The following is a 20,915-nucleotide window of genomic DNA, read 5'->3' as shown; positions in this document are numbered from 1 at the left end:
GTCTTAGAGTCAGCTCCAGTAGCTTTCAGGTCCTTTTCTTTCATACTAAACTCATTAATTTTTGAAGTGGAGTTTTTCTTTAAAAAAGAAGTTTTACATTTATATCCTTTCAAAGACACAGGAAATTAGAAATTTAGAGAATTGGTGAAACCAATATTTCCTTTATTTACTGCATTTGAAGAATTTTTCACTGACTTGAGGGGAAAATTTTAATAAGGGCTTGCATTGGTCTTGGAATCTTGCAGGTTGTGGCTTCAAGCCCCTGTATGTCCTTTTTTGGTTAATCTCCCCCAGCCTATGAGCCTGTCAGACTTCAGAAAGCTTTTCAAAATGTCCTTAGTTTCTCTGAGAGATGGCAAACCCTGAAGAAGAAGGCAGGTATGAGCATGCAGTTGTGTTCAGGTCACACAAAATACCGGAGGGCAGCCCAGCATTGCAGCTTTTTCAAATGTTTTTCCCAGAGAGCAGACCTTTTTTGCCAGCCAGCTTCTCCCTGGCATCCCACTTCTGAGTGGTGCTAACCATGATTCCATTCCCAGCTCCAGTCCTTCTGGTGCCCACATCGATCACTGCAGAAAAATGTAATTGGGAGTTTCTCAGCTTGATTATGTAGATGAGGAACTGAAAAGAGGGAGCCTGCCCTCAGGCTGTGTGTGGAGCTTGCTTAGAGCACTTGTGGTATGAACTTTGCTGAAGTAGAGGTTTCACATGTGTATTTTAGCAGCTAAATGTAGATACAGGTAAGTCATTTGTTGGTCAGTTTTGTCAGGAAGACTGGTAAATAGGGTCAGTATGTACTAAAAACGTTGGCATTTGCTTAATTGGCCAACTGTAGTTGACAGTGTTTTTAGCAAGGCTTTTTGAAGGAGGCTGTCTGATATGGAAGAAAATAAATGAGAACTAAATAATACAGGGCTTGGGGTAGGGGGTTGCTTTCTAGTAGCATATTTGTGACAAGAAAGGAGTGAGCCTTGCCTGTCCTTGGGAAGCAGCTTGCCTGGATCCTGGCTGTGAAGTAACTGCAAAACACTCGTGCCAACAGCCACAGCGGGGCTGTGTCAGGGGCTGCAGGGTCCCTGTGCACGTTCCTGCTGAACTGCTCCTCTCCCAGAGCAGGCCAAGGTGAGCCGTCCCAGCTCCAACTGGGATTTCCCAGGGCTGCTCCATTCCTGGGAGCAGCGGTGCAGACAGCCTCCGGTTGTCACAGGAGGGAAGCGGCAGCGGTGTCAGATGGCTCAGGGAAGCATATTGCAGAATAGCCTTTTGAAATAATGAGCACATAGAATTGCATGTTAATGTAAGATATCGTTTTGATATCATAATGATAGGTTACATTAAGATAGAAGTAGTCTTGATGGGCAAAAATGCTCCTTCTCTGCTTCCTTGCGCACCAGTAGATTAAACCAGGTAGAGTTCAGGAATTTGCTCTTGCTGCTATTTGGAATGAAGTCCCAGGTTGTGAAGTGTCTGATATGAGAGGGGACCTGGGGAAGCTGGTGGCACATGCCATGTCCTTGGTAGTTCCTTTAGGCCCTCATCCAGACTTGTGTGCTGTGCCTTTAACTTTTAGATAATCTGTGGAACTATTGAGTGTGAGTGCATACTCTTAAGCGTAAATTTAATCCCATCATTAGATTTAAGCCTCTCTTAATGACATTTTCATCTCTCCAATTCTTTTATTTTTTTTTTACTCTTTATTTTTTGGAAATGCTGTGTAATGGCTTTTGCAAAAACTGGATTAATATGGTGTTCATTCACAGTTGCAATGTGAAGCCTGTGGTATTTTAAAATGAGGCATGAAAGAGTGGGTTAAATCCCTAAAGCTAGATTCTAAGGTTTTATTATTGCTTCATTTTTCTCCTTTCAGAAATAACTGTCCAAACTGAAATGAGCGGACTGTAACATCAAAACCCAGCCAAACATTTTTCTTTATAAACCTCCTGCACTGTTTAAATGTCGAAACTAAATTTACCAACCTTGGCAGATTTGTCAAAGATGAACAGGATTGCCAAGTGTTCCTAGATTCAAGTAAAAAGAGAAAGAGAGAGAGAGATCTAACAGCTCCTAAAATATTTGCAGCAAGCACCTGGTGATAACTGCAATTTCTTCTAACCAGTGCACCTACCTTCCTATCCAGCATCTCCATACTCAGAAGCTTATTACTGTGCCAGAATAGGACAGTCCCAAAATAAACCCCAGCCCCCAGAAGACAAACATTTTCCTACAAAATATCCCCTCAGGGAGAGCCCATGAGATTCTGATGTAGATTCTCAGTATTGCAACCCAGCTGGTTACACTAAACAAATTTTTAAAAACCAAAGAAACCCATCAACGCATGACTGGCTTTTTTTTTTTTTTTTTTTTTTTAAACCAGGGTTTGTTGTCAGAGATCCTGCGTAAAGAAGAGGACCCTAGGACAGCTTCCCAGTCCCTGCTGGTAAACTTACGGGCAATGCAGAATTTCCTCAACTTGCCTGACTCGGAGCGGGATCGTATTTATCAGGATGAGAGAGAGAGAAGTATGAACCCTAACGTGAGCATGGTGTCTTCAGCTGCCAGCAGCCCAAGCTCCTCCAGAACACCCCAGGTAAGATGCAATCCCCTGCTACCCATTCGTTGTCTGGATAATTCCAGGAAAGGAGTTTCTTCTCACCCTTCCCCTGTCTGTTGCTCCCCTTGCCCAGATGAGTTGTGGAAAATCTTTTGTAAGGTTTTTGAGTGGCTGTTAAGAGACATTTAGTGGATGTCAGCAAGAGACTGTGATGATCATTCTGTCTTTAATCAATGCCATAAATGCAGAAGAATATGTAACATCAGTGCCTGAAAGAGTTTATGTGGGCATTACATACAGCTTGTTGATACATGCCCATTACATGGCTATTATAGAAGATACAATGGAAAGACAGTGCATGTAGCTTTTTACCTGTGTCCATTACCTTCTTCAGAACACAGGAAATTTCTGGGCTTTTGGTTCAAATATGTTGCCATAAAAAGTGTCTAGTGAACAGAGGTTGATAGTGCATTAGGTAGATGTTGTTAGAAAATACTGTGCTCCATATTCTGCATAGGAAAGCACAGTCCTTGAGTTAGAGTCTTTTACAAGTAAATGTTTGAGGTACAGAGAATGGAGACGGACAGCGTGCTGGGAGGGAACATTATGCTTAGACCTCCCAAGCAGTTGTTATCTCATTGACTTAACTGCATGTGTTTATTAATGTGCTGTTGCTGCCCACCCTTCCCTGGGTAGGTTGTTCCTTTGCACTAAGAAAGAGCATCCCCAAACTCCACTGTAATAGTCATCCCCCCTTGTACCAGGCTGATGCAGTCCCACATGTGTATCCTGCAAAGTGAGGGTGCTTGCACAGGGCTGCTGATGAACTCCTGTCATGACATCTGCCTGACTTGAGTCTGGACTTTCTAACAGTACAGACATGATATGTCACTTCTAACACTTTACTGATCTTTAGTAAATGGGCCTGTGTAACCCTTCTAATAATATCAATGATCAGTTCTCATTGAATTTTGTAGTCACAGCTGCTAAAAGTAAGCAAGCAAGCAAGCAGTGCTGGGGGGAATTAAGTTTTACACTCAAACTGACCATCCTTAGGGAAGATAGGTTGGTTTTGTAGAAATTGTTGATGTTGTTCAATTTAACCCAGACATGTAGGTGCACTTAACTGAACAGATGATGTAAAAAACTGTTTTCACTGAAAGCAATCTTACCTGCCAACCCAAATTTGACACTGAATTTTCATTACATGGAAAACTCATTGTATGCTCCTTATCTTTTTTAGTTACCTTTAAGAGAAAATAAAAATATATAGGGATTTTAATAGTGGGTACACTATTCTACTATTAAAACAGTGTAGCCACTTTCTGCATTGGTATTGATTCATTAAAGAATTAGCTTACTCCTGCTTACATTTGTTGCAGTAGGTTTTGTCCCAGAATCAAGCACTGAAAGGAAATTCAGAGTTTAGATGCAATTTGGTGAGAATAAAAACTGGATATCTTGCCCCATTTCGTTCCTGTGTTGAAATATGCCATCTATCTGTGTTCTAGGCAAGCTAGAAAATAATTTAAAATAATGGGATTTTTGTCTGCCTTTGTAAGAGCTAAATGTTGCTAGCAGTATAAACCAGCACATACTTGCCTTATTTCAGCTTGAAGAATCCAATAGAATATTGTGAGGGTTTTGATCAGCAAAAGCATCACACAAAGGTTTGTGTACCCAATGCTCGCCTTGCGCCCGCTGTGTAACATTTCCCCAGCCCTCAGAGGGCCAGCACCAGTCAGCACAGGTGCTGTTTTGACAACTTGGACACCTCTGCAAATGAGGCTCTTCCCAGCTCCTGGGCAGGCAGCACGGCTACTGCGCTTCCCCATATGCCTGGTATTAGTTCTGACGAGACAAATGCCGTCCTCGCAGCGTGGCGCTTCCGGCGCCGTCGGCTCCCCAGGCAGCCCTCTTGCCTACCCGGCAGCAGGGTGCTTTGGGGCAGCAGTGCCAGGAGCTGTACCAGCCTTGCAGGAACTGTGTCAGTGTGCCAGAGAAGGTGATGGAATGGCAATTGGAAACGTGGTTTCCATAGATACCGATATCTGCAGCAATGCTTTTGGGATTGATCGTGCCGGGTAGGAGAGGAATGGCAGATACCTGTGGAAATGCTTGTGCAGGGGCTGTCATGCAGGCAGGTGTAGGGGCATGCAGACTAACCCAGCTCAGCTCTCTGTCTGAGCCAGCCCCAAGCCACCCTTTTGTGATATCCCTGGCTCACGGCCTGCCTCATGGTGAGAATGAGAGATTGATCCAGAAAATGGGGTACAGTTGCTGTGGGGAAGATGCTCTGAGCTGCTGGGAGTTGTTGTATGCACACAGAACCCCAGCAGTAAGGTGCTGGGTTGCAGTGCTCTGGCACTGTGGTTGAAAACACTTTTTCTTTTTTCCCCCCACTGTTTGCAGTAAGATGTTTCAATAGTGGCAAATTCCTTAATATCAAGACCAGCTTTGCATCTAAACCCTTAACATTAAATATTTTATTTTAGTGACTTTCACTTGGTATTTGCCCTTCCTATTTTGGTGATTAAATAAAAAATGGCAGCTTTCAGGGTGTGCAGGACAGACTTTTTCCTGACATGTGGCTGTGGACCTAGAAGTGTAGGAGACCCATGCGGAATGGAGTTATATTTTGAGTCTTTCTTTTGCATGCTAATTTTGTTCTTCTCAGGATCTCAGACATCCACAACAGCCTTTGAGGCCATGATGACCTCAGCTGCTGTGCCAGCCAAAAGCTCCAGTGCTTGGGAAGACTTTTTTGTACCTGACAAATCTCCATTAAATCAGTCCTGACAGACTTGGACAGTCCTTTTTCTTTCCATGAACTCTTTGTTGTTTTCTTACATTTCCCACAATTGCCCCGACTCTCATCTATCTGTAAACACTGAATTTCAGGGCGGGGTGTGCCTGTTGGTCCCTGTGTTGCACTGTACCAGCTCATGGCCCGTGGATGGCAGTGGTTCAGCCCTGGCCTCCTGGGGCATGGTGGCCATGCTGTACCCCAGCTGCTGTCCAGCTGCCTCTTCCTGCACACGGGGCTGGCCTTAGGGAACAGGAAAATCTCACACCCTTTCTGTGTGTGTCCTGCCTGTGACAGGCAGGGAACATGCCCAGAGCAGTGCCTGCTGGGCCTGGAAAGGGAGAAGATATAGGTTGGTTAAGGCTTTATATGGAAGTCATAAAGGAAGAGTGATTAGTTTATTGTCTTGACTGGATTTTGGCTCCATTATTAATGTGGCCTCAGTATAGAAGAGATGTCAGGAAGAGGAAGATTTGGAGGACAACCAAACAGAAGAAGTTCAGAAGGTTTGGTTTTGCCTAGTTAACCTTCCTATTAACAAATAAACATCTGGGCATGTCTGCCTAGTTAAAAATTAACATTAGATGTACTCTAGCTGACTTCAACTCTGACACAAAAACGGGATCCACCTGAAAAGTTGGCCCAAATATGAATGTCATTGGGGTATATGGGTGGTTTGGGTCTTTTGGGAAGATCTATTGCTATTTAGGTTATGTTCTTTCCTAAGACCTCTACGTCTCAATACAAAACAGAGTTGTTATATTAGAAACCCACATTTCCCTTAAAAAGTGTAAAGGTTGCAGTGATCAACCCTGGTATCTCTCTCTGAGCCCAGGAAAGTAAACGAGATGTGTCTCCAAGGGGCAGCTGGCAGTGGGAGCACTCGGTGAGCATCACACTGCCCTCACTCCCTCTCCTGCTGGTGCATTCTGGGGACCACCAGTCCAAGGGCTTTAAAATCCACATCCTGTAGCTGTCTTCTGAGCTGCACTGATAGAAGCCTTGCAGGGGTAGTCCAGCCCAGGGAAAGTACTGGCAGCGTCCGTTATTGTCCTTCATTTGTCACAGAAGCTGATGGGAAATCATTCAATTAAAAGGAGTGCAGTGGAATACACAAAATCTCAATATGAGTTTAGGAGAATGAGGGCAGCACATCAAAGGCATGCCAAAGCCCAGCTTTATGAAATGATTTTTTTTTTCATTTCCACTGATTTCCTAGGTGAAATTAGGTGACTGTCTGGCTAGCATAATGATGATAAGGCTGGGAAACCATACATACTCAAGTGACATACGTATAGTTTTAATAAAGGATGAGGGAGACTTGAGGGAGTGCATTAAATTGAGTAATAATTTATTATTTAGAGACCTCTACCCATTTACTCATTTTTTCTGGGAGAATTGGCTCTTCCTCCAAGGTGTAGGCCACTTTTAGAGAGGGGGGAGAAGGTAGAGCCTGGTGGACGTGCTGCAGTAGCTGGCTGGCAAAGCCAATGTCAGTGTGTGCCTGCAGCCCAGTGCCCCAGCTACCTATCCTGTTGTTGAGCTGCTCAGTAAACATGCTGGGAGAGGGAGAGGGGGAGACTTGACAGGGCCTTGCATGTCCTATAGGAATGCACTGCAATTATTTCCAATCACAATTAACCTGATTAGAATAATGGACAGGAAGTGTCCCTCTGTAGCTAATGCAGTTTGGCATCAGCTGACTGAAATCCTTTGATAATTTCTGCACAGATGGCTGGGCTGAAAGCAGCACTTTTTTAATTATTATTTTCATGGTCTCTTGGTAGGCCAAAACCTCGACACCAACAACAGACCTCCCCATTAAGGCGGACAGCGCCAACGTCAACATCACAGCTGCCATTTATGATGAGATCCAACAGGAGATGAAAAGGGCCAAGGTATCTCAAGCTCTGTTTGCCAAAGTGGCTGCCAATAAAAGTCAGGTGAGTGGTATAGGGGATTTCATTGTCGTGGGGCTTTCTGGGGTTTTCTTTCTAAAGCAAACTCTGGGGTTGAGACTAGATCCATCTCTTCCTCCCACCAATAAAATTATATCTGTTCCTACAATAATAATAATTTTCATCTCTGGGGAGCCTGTCATGTTTGACTTTTTCCTGCTTAAGTGGTTTCTTTTTCCCTTTTAAAAGAGGCTGAGGAAAGAGTCAGTTCACAGCCAAGCTTCTTCTCCCCTTTTGTACAAACATGTCTGTCTTTTCCCATGTGTGGTATATAACTTACACCTCCGCTAGCAGGACAAGGAACTTTCAAAATGGTGGTATCCTACTCATTCAGCAGTTAATGAAATTGCTTTCTCAAGTGGTTAACTGAGGGAAGGCAACGGAAAACAGCATATTAGGCAGGTGTTTCCTTTTTAGCATGTTGTATGTGCTGCATACAGTATTGCTGTGTGAATAATTCACATTGGATCCAATCATTTTTACAAAAAGGCATGAGAAGGCACTGCAGTGAGTTCTGCTGGATTCATTTCTATCTTGGATGTAAAAAATATATGTGGGCAAACCTAGGTCGGGGTGAAATTCTTGAGGAGAATCCATTAATTTAAAAATTTCATCCGACTCTTTAAAAAAATATCATGCACCAGAAGGGATTTTGTGGAAAGGAGGACAGACAGATTTTTTTCGAAGGGCAGCAAGTGGATTGGAGATTGTTGGAAGGAATTGTTTACTCAGTGAAAAGAGCTGCTTCTGATCCTGGATGGAATTATTCAGCTCAGCTAGGAGAGGGCATCAGTATGCACACAAAAATGCACAAATGGGCGCGTGACAATGAGAGAGTGGGATAGAAGTATCTAGGTGCATGCACTCTGAAAAACACACACTTCCTTCTGTGCAGAGAAACAACATTATAGGTCATTAAAGTAGATGTAAAATAAGTGTTTGAAAGGCATATAAAGAAAGCATCAAAGGCTATCAAAGCACATGGGAAAGCCTTGTCCTTGTTACAGGTATTTGTGTCCTGACACATGGAGATCTGATTAATTTTTCCTTCTTGATGTAATCATTAATTTTCTTTGCCTTTTGCTTTCTCTTGTCAAGGTACAGGGGTTACAGTCCCTCTACTCCCCCCAAACCAAATCCCAGACTTAGTATGAAATACATAAAAGGAAAATACCATGGAACCCTCTTAAACTGTTAAATGCATAAAAATCTCATGTACCACATGGCAAAATATAATGAGAACTGGAGCTGTTAAACGAATAAAGCTGTTAAAAGCATAATGCCACTTGGCACAACTACTGTGCATTTAACGGTTTTCCACTGTGTAATAAATGACATATGTGGTAAACGTGCAGTAAATATAAAAACTGCACAATTGATTTTGCAAACGTGCCCCTTATTCTTTGCTTCATGCAGATATCAAAGTTCCACCCAGAATCCGGACTGGACAGCTTTTAATAAGGAGTGTTTAACACAGACCGAATGCCAGCCTCTCTGAGTCTGAGGTTTGGCTTAAAATTGCCTGCAAGCTTCCTGTCATTATACCCAGAGGCTTCTTGAAATAGAGAGGGACTGAACCACCCAACAATAATTCGGGTGGCTCACCAGCTTTGGTCTGTGCCAGCTTAAGTGCACTTCTCTGGCAGCATAGCACACCAGCGCCAAAACAAAAATAAGATCTGTAGTCTTTCACGTGGAAAAAAACCAGGGCAGATTTTAAACACCAGATGCAAAAGGTTAAGAACAGGATCCACAAATGTTATTGTTTAAAGCAAAGTTACTGCACATAAAGGTTTTGTTTCTTCAGCAGCAGCGAATGAGGAAGCGTTTCTGAGGCTGATGTTTCTTTTGTTTCGCAGCCTTGCCAAAGCAGCTCTGGCTCCCTGGGATGGCCCAGCATTCGCCATGCTGAGATGTCATAGCGCTCTGCTGGAGCATGAAAGTGGTTTATGGGGGCACTGGAAGGCAGGGACACAGGAAGCCACAGCCAAGAACCCCAGCGGGATGGGGCCTCTGCCTGCCACAACGCCCACCTATGTGCCTGCCCCGGGCCTGGCTTGGTGTGCCTGTGGTGTCCCTCCTCTGGCTGGAGAGCTCTGTGGCCCACAGGAGTGCCAAAAGCAGGGGCACAGCTGCTTGCATGGGGGAGAGCCACAGTGTCATGGTCAGCCTTAGGTCTAGCTTGTCTGCAGACTAGCAGTTGGGTGCTCCCAATGCTTTGCACAGGCCAGCTGTGCCTGTTTTGGGCATTTCTGGTGAAAATGTTGCTAATTTCAGCAGCTGAGTTACATGATGGGAAGCGCTCATTGAAAGCTGCCCATGTTTGCAGAAGAGAGGGTTTGAAAGGGGGGGAAAAGAACTAGTCTGAGGCTTTGCTTGGACTCTCCGCCAAGGAGACTTCGTTCACTTGCTATTCTCCACAGGCCTGGCTTGTGTTGCATTGGCTTCCTCTATTATTCCCTCACCCCAGACTACTGAGAGGCTTCCAGTTTGCTAACAAGGCATGTGTTATGTTGGGCGCTGCTGTTCTGTCAACAGCAATCCACGGTGCTGTGAGATCTTCACAGTTTTAGCAGGCAGTGAATCTCCGACAGGGATGTTTTGACATTTTATACGCAGGGCTGTATGTCATGTACCCGAGAGATATCCAGAGGCAACGGAGGCTTCATTTCTCTTCTGTCTCTGTACGGGAAGAGTGGTACCCACTGAGAGCAGTTATTGCAAGTGGCTCCATCATCTACCGGTGGAGTTAATTGACCTCTAATTGAGCAAGTGACCATCTTCATTCTTAAGTCATGTCAGAGTCTCAGCAGCTGAAGAGAAGGCAATTTCTAGCAACTGAGGTTGCAAATCACAGAGCTCACAAGTCAACATAAATGCAAGTTTCAGGGCCTCATGGAGGTACCAAGGTAGTATGGTGAGAATTCTCTAAGGGAATCCAGCTTGAAAAAGATTTCAAGCCATTCATTTTAGGCATTGACTTATTCATCACATACTTATGTTAATATGCATTTTATTCCTCCTGGGACCTGTATTAGCACATTGGGAATGTTTCTGAGTGTGGCTGGAGCACCAGGGTTTGGTTTCTGGTCTACAACTTGGGCTCCCCTGGTTATATTTGATTCACAAGAAAACAGATTTTTGGTGTGCTGTTTCAGAAAGGTTTGGGTAGCCTGTGTGTGTGCAGAGCTAGACAGTGGGACAGGCAGAGACTTTGGCCTTGGATTACTTCAAGTTTGGATTGATGGTTTTACAACTGACTTCTACATTCAGTTCTACAACTGCTCCACAGTACAACTTCAGGAAAACCATTTCCACCATGACCATGTGCCTCTAATGCTGTGCAGCAGCATCACCCCTTTGACCTCTGATAGTGAGAGTCCTGTCAGAGGCTGTGCTGTGCTCAGCAGACACTTTTTTTCTTAGTTTTTGCAAAGTGAGTTTAGGAATGTAGTTCTGTTCATAATAAATGTGACGATCAAGATAAATAGTGGCCCACAGCTGGATGGAGCCCTTGCTGACAGTCTGAGGGAGGGCAGGGTTTGTATGAACATGGAGTTCAGACTTCTCACAGTTCTCCCAGGGCAAGAGACTCTTCTTAATCAGCCTGGGGTGGCATGGGGAAGGACATTGCTGGAGATCAGCTCTGGGAAGGGCAAATGGAACCTTCAGCAGTCCAGTGGAAACAATATGTACAGCCTTGAAATTGAAATTATTTTCAAGAGACTGGAGTTTATTCCAGTTGCATCACAGTAAATCGAGAGAGAGCAACATTTGAAAAACTATTAAGCTACCAAAGATCAGTCTCTGCGTTGTGTTTTTATCCTGTTGGATAAAAGTAAGCAAAAAAAGTAAGCAAACAAGCAATAAACTGGAGGGTTTGAGTTTGGGGGCCGAAAAGCCCTTCATTCAGGTAAAAAAAACAACCCAGGCCTATGGATAGAAATCACTGTGACAGTTCCTTGCCTTTCCTCTTTCCTTTTTCCTGTCAAGATCCCTGCCTCATTGCCAGTTCTCTGGCCAAGGAGGGTGTTAGCCCACAGTAGGAACCCATGCTAGACAGGACTCGACCATGGCCACCTTCCCATGCTCGTCCTCCAAGAAGGAAGTACAGGCACTGCGAGAGGAATGAGCACTATCACTTGGAGGAAGATTTAGCTTTAGAAACCCTTAATTGCATCCTTTTCTCTCTTTCCTTCCCAGCTTACATTCCCTTGTATTTGATTCATTTGATAGGATGGGATGGCTTCTCTCTCCTTTTTAGCTTATAATAGGTGTTTTCTGTGGCCTTAAACTGATTAGCTTCCAGTGATGATGAACAGCAGCTAGAAAAAGCAGCTGGTGGGGAAGATGTGCAGTGTATATAGTGTGTGCATACAGGGCACTTCTTACAGCCTTACTTCAGTGCCTTTATGATGCTTTGAATTTCTACAACTGGGGCATATCTGTTGTGCTGATTTTTTGATGTTCTTGTCATGATTTTCATGTTCTTGTTCATGGAGGAAATGCAGAAAGACATTTCTCTCCTTGACTGAACTTAGGATTTCTTTGAAGTACCTTTGGACTAGAGCTTCTTTTTTACAGACTTGTATATGCAGTCATAGTGTGACCCCATCCGGGACAAGAGAAGTGGGCCCATACAAACCTCATGGGGGTTGACAAAGCCAAGCAAGGGGTCCTGCAGCTGGGTCAGGGCAGCCCCAGTATCAGCACAGGCTGAGAGATTAAGGGATTGAGGACAGTCCTGCCAAGAAGGACCTGAGGATGCTGGTGAGTGAAAAGCTGGACAAGAGCTGTTGAAGTGCATTCTTAGCCTAAAAGGCCAACTCTGTCCTGAGCTGCAGCCAAAGCAGTGTGACCAGCAGGTTGAGGAAGGGGATTCTGACCCTCTGCTCCCACCTGGAGGACTGCATCCAGCTCTGGCGTCCCCAGCCCAGGAAAGACTTTGACTTGTTGGGGCAAGAGGAGGCCACAAAAACGATCACATGGCTGAAGCATTTCTCATGTAAAGTCAGGCAGAGAGAGTTGGAGCTGTTAAGCCTGAACAGGATAAGGGACCAGGGAGCCTTTATTGCAGCCTTTCAAGGGTTTACTGGGACTTATTTAGCAGGACCTGTTGTGGCAGGGTAAGGAGTAATGGTTTCAAACTAAACAGGGTATATTCAAACTACATATATAAGGGAGAAAGTTTTTACAATGGTGCCAACCCATCCCTTGAAACATTCAGGTTGCTCAGAGTCCAACCTGATCTACTGAAGATGTCCTGACTCATTCTACAGGGGTTGGACTATAGACCTTTAAAGGTCTTTTCTAGCCTAAACTGTTCTGGGATTCTGTGACAACATCTGCAACAGTACATTGGCCTCTCTCAGCTGCTGGATGAATGAGGGACAGTTGTTGCTGGGGCTTTGCTCACAGAGTCCTTGGCAGACCCAGGAGCTGATGGTGGGCTGCTTGCCCTAACCACAAGCCCACACTTCCTCTCTAGTGTGGGGAGAAGCTAGTTTGAGCTTGGAATAGTGGAAATATCCTCAGTGCTCAGCATCCTTTCCTCTGATGTAAGAGAGAAAAGAAATGTAAGCAGACTTGGTGTTCCCATGAATCTAAGGGTACCTCAGTGCTCATGTATCTCTTTTTTTAATAATTTCATGCTTTATGAGGCTAGTGAGAAACTGGCCCTCATGAAAGCGCTTTGCATTTTCTGGGGAAAAGAAGTACCAAGCATTTCAGAAAATCCAGACTGTTGAGTGATTAACCTTGAACTGTATCAAAATTCTCTGAGTAAAGCTTCTCAGGTTCAGTCCCCCTCCCCCGGCCCTCATCAAGAATTCATTGAAGCCATGACAGAACTCTCCATTACAGTTAGTCTTTTATCCATTTCAGCTTTCTTGATTAGGTTATCTTGAATCATTAGGGGGTTTATTTATTTTAATAGACACTTATTGGATTCATGGTAGGAGAGTTTGGCGACTAAGGAACAGGAGCTGAATATTATCTAGCTCATTTTGCACTGTAGTGTCCCAAACTAAGCAGAGAGAAGAGATGCTGAGGAAGTTTGTCCAGAGGACTCCTGTGATCCCACATGGGAAGGGAGCCTTCTCTGAGGAGTGCATTTTTTTACTAATCTTTCAAGACTTGCGTCAATCATTGCTGCTTTTTTTTCTTTTTGTCACATATGTTGACATTTTCTGCACTGATGATGTGGGTGAGGAAACGGCCTTTTACATTTATTTTGAGATTTATTCCTGAATCACTCTTACTAAAAACTCTTCATTTGCCTACTCATGCTTTCACTGGAGACCCTAGAAAATGTCAGCGCAGAAAACCGGCTGTATTGTTGTTATTGTTATTGTTATTAATTTTAATGTAAGTGCAGGGAAACACAAGGTCAGTTAAGCTGCAGGTTTATCCATGCTCAAAGCAGAACAGCTGCCTGTGACTAAGTCACCGTGGACACCCAACTGCCACCTCCTGCAGTGGCTTTGGCAAAGTGTAAACATGGGCCTGTACCCCAGCATGACTGTGAGCCTGAACTCTTCCCATGTGCCGCCTTTGTCCTTGGTCAGGAATTTGGTCCTTGGCAGACTGCAGGGCAGCAGATCTGCAGGAAGCAGTTTCTGGGGTCAGTGTGTTTGTGCACACCTTCACGGTGTGCTGGAAAATCTGACTTTGCTGTAGTCTGGTACATCCGTCTGCCCTGCTCCAGGGTAAGCCCAGCAAAAGTGAAAGGGTCAAGCTGCTAAACAGGGCTCTGGGATAAGTGACAGAGGATATGGCTCCGGATTGCTGCACAGCTCGCTGTCCTTCAGGGCGTTGGAGGGTGCCAAGCCTCACGCTTTGGTGTTCTAAGCATGCTGTTTCTTTAACAGCATAAAAGCACAATGGGAATGGCTGGCTTTCTGCAGATTTTTGTTGTTGTTTGCTTAGCTGTGTGGAAATGTATTTGATTAGAAGACAGAGGTTAAAAATAGGACATTAATATGATACTATTTTTTTATCAAACAAAATGTTTAGAAAATATTTATCTTGTCTCATGAGAACAACAAAAATAGAGGCCAGCACTTCTCTGCAGCTCTCTTTAGTGAGCTAAATTGGGCTGCATTTTCGATGCCTCTATGAGTTTTGGGGTGAAATGAAGGAAGTTCTGAGCAGAATTCCTTGTAACCACAAGCACTGGGTGTGCCTGAATGTAGAGCCAAAAGCATCCTTTAATTGAGCTGCTTTTCCTCCTCTTATTTTTAATGGAAGACATTCCCATTTAAGAACCTTAGAAGCCGACATTAAGGGCTGGATTCTGCCACCCATATTGACACTGGTGTGCATCAAACTCTCTGGTAACTCTGGCAGCCAAGGGGGCTGTTTGTGTGGTGGAGCGAGACCTGTGCTGTGCAGGGGAGGCAGGACCAGAAACACGGCGTATTACAGGTCTGGGGAGGGGTATGTTATTTGTTAGATTTTTCAGACTATGTTCACAGAAGTTGTATTTACTTGTGATGCGGTGAGCTCAGATGCTGTGGATGAGTGGAGGAAAAGGTGGTGAGATAGTGTCTCCTTCACTTTTCCTCCTTCATGCCAATAAATGTAGCTATAGATGAAAATTCACTGTGAATGGCTGTAGCTCCAAAAATTTCTTTATGTTAGCATTTCTTAAATGAAGTAATTCTCCTGGAAAGCTCTGTGTAACATACACAGACCCCAAAGAAATAAATAAGAGAAAATAAAAAAATTGTAACCAAAAAACGCCAAGTTGAGATTTTTAACAGTAAAAGGAGATTTTGTGTATTAATAATTCATGAGTTCTCATTGAACATGCACGAAGAAACGGTGCTATTCAATAGAGAATACTGTCATCTGTCACTGTTTTATTTGACATTTACACTTTTTTTTTTTTTCTTTTTTTTTTTTTTTTTTTTTTTTTTTGCCTGGTACTGCAAAACTTTCTTGGATGGCGTGCTAAGATTATTTAAATAAATAATTAAAAAAAGCCGATGCAGACTTTTCATCTGTGCATGGGGAAGGCAGTTTCTTGCAGCCATAAAGAACGTGTGAGTAAGCTGCGGCACACTGTGTTTTCTCACGTATTTGTCAAAGCTATTGCCTAATAAACAGCCCCATAGATGGATAGAGAGGGTCTTGAATGAACGCTTGAATAAAGAGAGGGAAGGATAGAAAAAGAGTAGTGAAAGGACAGATTTGATGCAGATAAGGGTACACATGCACGCAGCGGGTATGCATGTGTACATGTGGGGGTGAGCGAATAATGGCTCTTGTGAAGAAAGCTGACACAAATACATTGCAAAAATAAATATTTATAAATGGCGTTGGGGGAGATCCAGTCCCGCACAATGTGAGAGAAGACAGGGCGTTTAGCACAATGACAATTCAGTTAGGCGCACCTTGCAATTTCTTGCTAATATTAGGCTCGTGGAAATCTTTCTGCTCTGTAGGTTAGTTATTATTTATAAAAATCACAGAACCAGCTGATACATTCATAAGCTAATTATTGTAGCAGCTGGGTACACATGGTGCAATATGTCTGAGGCTGTGAAGTATCACAGATTTCTTGGGGCCTGCTGTGGTGGGGGTGTGCTGTTGAAGGCTAGATCCCTTAATCTGATCAGCCAAGCAAATACTTTGTGGGGAAACTGGATTAATATCTCTCTAAATACCACGGATGTGCTTCACCTTCAGAACCAGGCTCCTTTAAACGTGCCATTAGCTTATCTCCTTTGGGGAATGGAGAAGTTCTCAGGTGTCCTCAGGATGGCGGGGTCCTTGCCTGGTGCCTCCCTTTGCCAGAAATTAATTTGGTTTGCTCATGTCTGCACACATGGTCACACTGCAGTCTAATCTTTTCCCTAATAGCTCCAAGGTCAAGACCTCGCATGTTGCCAGGCAAATTGAGCGCTATCCTTCTTAAAGACTAATGGCAGCGAGTGCCTAGTCCGTAATGAGGCCTGTAGTGTTGCTCTAAGTGATTGTAATGAGCGCTGATTATAACGGGACAGATAAATCAAAGCGCGGCAGTCGCCATCGGGCTGCCCGGTCCTGCCCTGGGAAGGGGAGGTGGCCCTGCCGAGCTGTGCCTGGGTTCTGCCGGAGCCAGGCACCTCATACCCCACAGGCCTGCCCAGCAGTGCCCTTCAGCTCCACCGGGTGCAGGGCTTATTCTGTATTTTCTGCTACACGATGGGTCTTCATGCTGCAGCATCCGCCAGGAGATGTTAAACATGCCTGCTTGAAATGTCTTGAAAGAGTTCAGTTGAGACTTATTCAGATCACTGAAAACAGGGAGCAACAGGAGCTGATTTTTTTCTACAGATGGTTTATTTTCCATTTCAAAAATTATTTCCTCTGTGTGGAGGAACCCCTGAGAAAACATTGCGGAGCTGAGAGATTTTTCTTCTCCAAAAAAGACAAAAGTTTTGGGGGATTTCTGAGCAGTGGAGGGAGGAGAACTGAGGGTAAGAGATGTGGCCAAACCACATCAAAATGCAGACTTCACCTGGCTGAGAGAGTACCCAAATACCAATCAAAACGCTTCGAAAATACAACACAGAGGGGTTTTTTCCCTTATGTAAATTATTATATATCTTGTTTTCATCTTTGCTCCCCCCACCCCCCAGCCCTCCAAGTTTATTGCAAGAAAAGATCAGGTCTGCACAAATGTGGCCTCTCACTTGTAAAAACAAGGCAGTGTTGTGTTACAGATTAGTTTATAAATCCCTGGTGGCTTCACAGTTCAGTGCCTACAGCTGCTGCAGATGGGCCTGGGTTTTTGTCTCTTCGCTGTGCTGCAGCCGGCAGTTGAAGGAGAAAATGGAATGATCAGGTTATTAACATGTAGGCCGTGAGGAAGAGGCTGCACAATGAGAACAGCTGGTGTTGCTGTCTTGGCTGATGCAGCGGAGATAATCAAATCTTGCCTTTTTTGGGGGGGTGAAGGCAGAAGACACAGTGGAGAGTAAGACAAACAACGGCTTATGATATTATACACGGGGTTTAGAGTGCACGGTAGAAGTTGTCAATGGCTTACAAGTTGTTACACAAAAAAGCAATACCAAAAAGCCCCCCTGTGGGCTGGTAATGAATCTGGCTGTTCAGCTTGCTCTGGTCACTGTTCAGAAAAACACAATTTTGGCTACTTCTTGTACCAAACATTTTTAACATTGATCAAGCTATCTTTTAGGTATTGTAAGGTGCCTGTCAAAATGGTGTCAGAATGCTGAGCTGTAGCTTGAAAATGATGGGTTATAAAGCTACTAGGTAAAATATTTTGACAGGAGTCAGTAAGGCGCGTTGACAGCATCCTCGGCATTATCTTCTCATCTTCTGTCATTTGCATTGCGTCTCCCGTGCAGGCACAGGAGGGGAGCCACTGTCCCCAGCCCGAAGTGGGCTGGCTGCTGGCAGGCAGGGCAGGGCTGGCTGTGCCCCCACGCTGGCAGGAGCAGCAGCAGCGGCGATCCCTGGCTCACCTGCTGCGGACTGCGGGTGACGCTCTGCGCGTGCGGGGCTGTCCTCACCCGGACAGCTCCTGCCCTTGGGCTCTCCTTGCCCTTGGTGTTCAGGGTCCTTTCCTCTTCCTGAGGAGCGCCGATGCTTCCACCTCAGCAGTCAGTCCCCGTGGTGAGGTCCTACAGCTCCTTACATATAGCAGAAACCTTTTCTGAAAGGCATTTCAAACTAACCTTCAAACAAGACGGCAGAAATAAAATTTGCTCTTATCACAATCTGTAGTTGGGTTTAGAATTACCTCTGCCTAGTATCTTGGTATCTCTAGTAACTTCTGCAGGACCCTGTTTCTGCTTTTGTGCTAGATGCTAGAGAATTCCCTTTCTGTAAGGCTGCATCTTCTCTTAGTTTTTATTATTTAAAAATGTAAAATTTTAGTGGGGTTCAGAGCTGGGGGAGTCAGTGCAACATACTGTCAGCAAATCAGAAGTCTCAATAGTATATTGTACTAGACATTTGGACTGGTGTTGAATTTCTGGTTCTGCAGCTGCAGGTTGCAGTGGGGGTAGTTAGCAAGTCTCAGGAGTTATATCTGCTTTTCTCTTGCTTGGGTGAAGAAATGAAGGGGCTCTGAAATGGAAGTGAAGATGCATCTCTGTGTCATCTTTGCTTTTCTGTAGGAAAAATATTTATATCTGAGCATTTTGAAGATGGTGTGAATATGATGGGGAAAAAAACACTGGTTTTTGCTGAGCACTGCTGCTTGTTTCAGATTCTCCAACTTGTAGAAAATAGAATGTATCACAGATTTGTTGACACCAAAAGGCAGCTTGGGGTGGTGGGGGTTTGTGTGTGAGATGAGACCAGCAAAACTTCCAGCACAGAGCTTTAAGTCTAGCTGCCCTTCCACTCATCTCTGGTTCCTCGGTGCTCGGTGAGTTGACTGTGCTGACCCTACTGTTGCAGGGCTGGCTGTGTGAGCTGCTGCGCTGGAAAGAAAACCCAAGCCCAGAAAACCGCACCCTGTGGGAGAACCTCTGCACCATCCGCCGCTTCCTGAACCTTCCCCAGCACGAGAGGGATGTGATCTATGAGGAGGAGTCCAGACACCACCACAGCGAGCGCATGCAGCACGTGGTCCAGCTCACACCTGAGCCTGTGCAGGTCAGAGCACCTCCTCAGGGTGTCTGGGAGGGAGGACTGGGGTAACACAGGGGCTTTCAAGAGTGTAACGTGGTGATAGGCTTTTTATGTATTGACTGAAACTTAAAAATACTTGTGAAATGACCGTGGGGAGCATTTTGTGAGGATTGGACCTCCATTTCACAACCTCATTGGGATTGTTTTGCTCCTCTGTAGATTTCTGACTAGTATGAATTTATGGTTGATACACCCTCATTCCATTCTTGTCTTCAGGTATTAGTAGAATGAGAAATTAATAAATACAAATATGTGTACAGAAAACAAAGTGAAAAAATACTAGACTCTCTTCTTTGCAGTTCCAGCTTCAGTCAGAAGAGAAAATCAGCCTAACGTGTACTCCTAATAACTAGTAATGCATGTCACAAACTCAAACATCTACAGATGGTCAAGAGAGACTCAGGAGGTATTTCTTGAATCTAAAAAGCTGAGGCAACACCTTCCACAGCAGCCTTTCTTCCCTTCAGCTCTCCAATTCAGCCCCCGGCACTCAGTACCGTTTCACTTCATGCCAGATTATGTAACTGGTGCCTTGAGAGGTTACCTTGGACAGAGGCTAGACAATGTTAAAGGAATAAACTAGGTATTTATTGAAAAGATCTTCAAAGGATACACGTTGGGCAGTACAAGAGCGTGGCTGAGGCTTCACCCAAGATGGATGGCATGTCATGAGTTTTCACAGTTTCATAAGTTTTGGTCCATTTACATATTGAGGTTAATTTTCCAATTACAGCTTCAGGTTATGAAGTCCCATCCTCCCAGTCTGCTCTCCTCACTTCGCTGCTGTTTGTACTTTTTGGGCCTGAAGCTGTAACGGTGTCCTTGGTTCTCAGGCTGGGAAAGGATTGTTTTGTCTAACTACACTGTGAAAAGAACTTGCTAACACTCTGTACGAAATTCAGAGTTATATACTAATGCAGTACAGAATCTGAAAAACAGGAAAGCTAAAACTTAAGGCATCATGACCAGTCTGGGGGTTGTTTGTACTGTGCATTTCTCTGATAATCTTGCAGTTCCTCCTCCCACCTTCATTCTCCCCACTGTTTGATGGTGGATTGCACTGCTTTGCTACTCTTGCTGTGAACCTTGGCATTCAGCCTCTATTCTTTGTTGCTGTTCTTGTGCTGCTACCACTGCTGCCAGCTATCTAGTCACCTTTTTCAGAGGTTTCTCTGTCTTATTGTCCTGCCTGTCTGAAATATGTAGGTCTCACTCAGATTAATTATTGCCTAGTTCAGTCCCTTTTGTCTCTTCTGCTAACTTCTTCCTCCTTGCTTTCCTTTGTGTCTTTGCTGAAAGAAAAAATCCTGTTTCCTGGCATTCAGGTTCTCAGGGCTATAAAGAAGGTGAAGCATTTAGAGTAATTAATTTAGCAAGTTTTGTCTTCCGTGTCCTAAAAAGTTTATGGGATCTTGGAAGCAAGAAGCTACAAACAGGTAAAGAAAGGGCCTAGCTAATAACTAGACCTCTGTAGACTTGAACATATTAAGCCACTTCTGATGTGCACAGCAAGGGGGAATATCTTCTAAGGGACAGAAAAAGTTTTCCTAGGATCTTGTGAGTGACCTTGATGATTAGCCTACTTTCCAAAGCGTTCTGCACATCATTTTTCTGCATCATGCAGGTTGGCTTTTGTGAGTGACACGTTACACTGTGTTGGAATGCTGTGCATTTGTATTTGTCAGCAAGTTACAAAGCCATGGATTAATTATTTATTACAGTCAAAATATGAAAAATGAAGAAAAATAAATGGAACCAGCTGGCAACTACATACAACAAAACTCTGGAGACTGGTATGCAGTTGATACAGGAGGCTTGTGTTTTGGGGGTGCTGCATTTTAAAGCTGTGCTTGCCCATCCAAAAACCCCAGTAGGTTTCTGAGTGACACGCTACCAGTGCCATACACAGGGGCTCTGTTGTCCACCTGCTCCCTACTGTCAAAAG

General features: G+C 44.3%; 1 protein-coding gene across 1 annotated transcript in view; it reads left to right on the top strand.

Annotated features, from left to right (window-relative positions):
- SATB2 (SATB homeobox 2) overlaps nt 1–20,915 on the top strand; it is a 128,833-nt gene that overhangs the window by 86,089 nt on the left and 21,829 nt on the right. The window contains exons 8-10 of the mRNA XM_066322584.1: nt 2,375–2,587; nt 7,145–7,300; nt 18,737–18,934. Of these exons, the coding sequence (XP_066178681.1) occupies nt 2,375–2,587; nt 7,145–7,300; nt 18,737–18,934 (567 nt within the window). The remainder of the gene's footprint in view (nt 1–2,374; nt 2,588–7,144; nt 7,301–18,736; nt 18,935–20,915) is intronic.

This window comes from Sylvia atricapilla, chromosome 7, assembly GCF_009819655.1.
Source record: "Sylvia atricapilla isolate bSylAtr1 chromosome 7, bSylAtr1.pri, whole genome shotgun sequence".
NCBI lineage: Eukaryota > Metazoa > Chordata > Aves > Passeriformes > Sylviidae > Sylvia > Sylvia atricapilla.
This window is presented reverse-complemented; position numbering and strand designations above follow the sequence as displayed.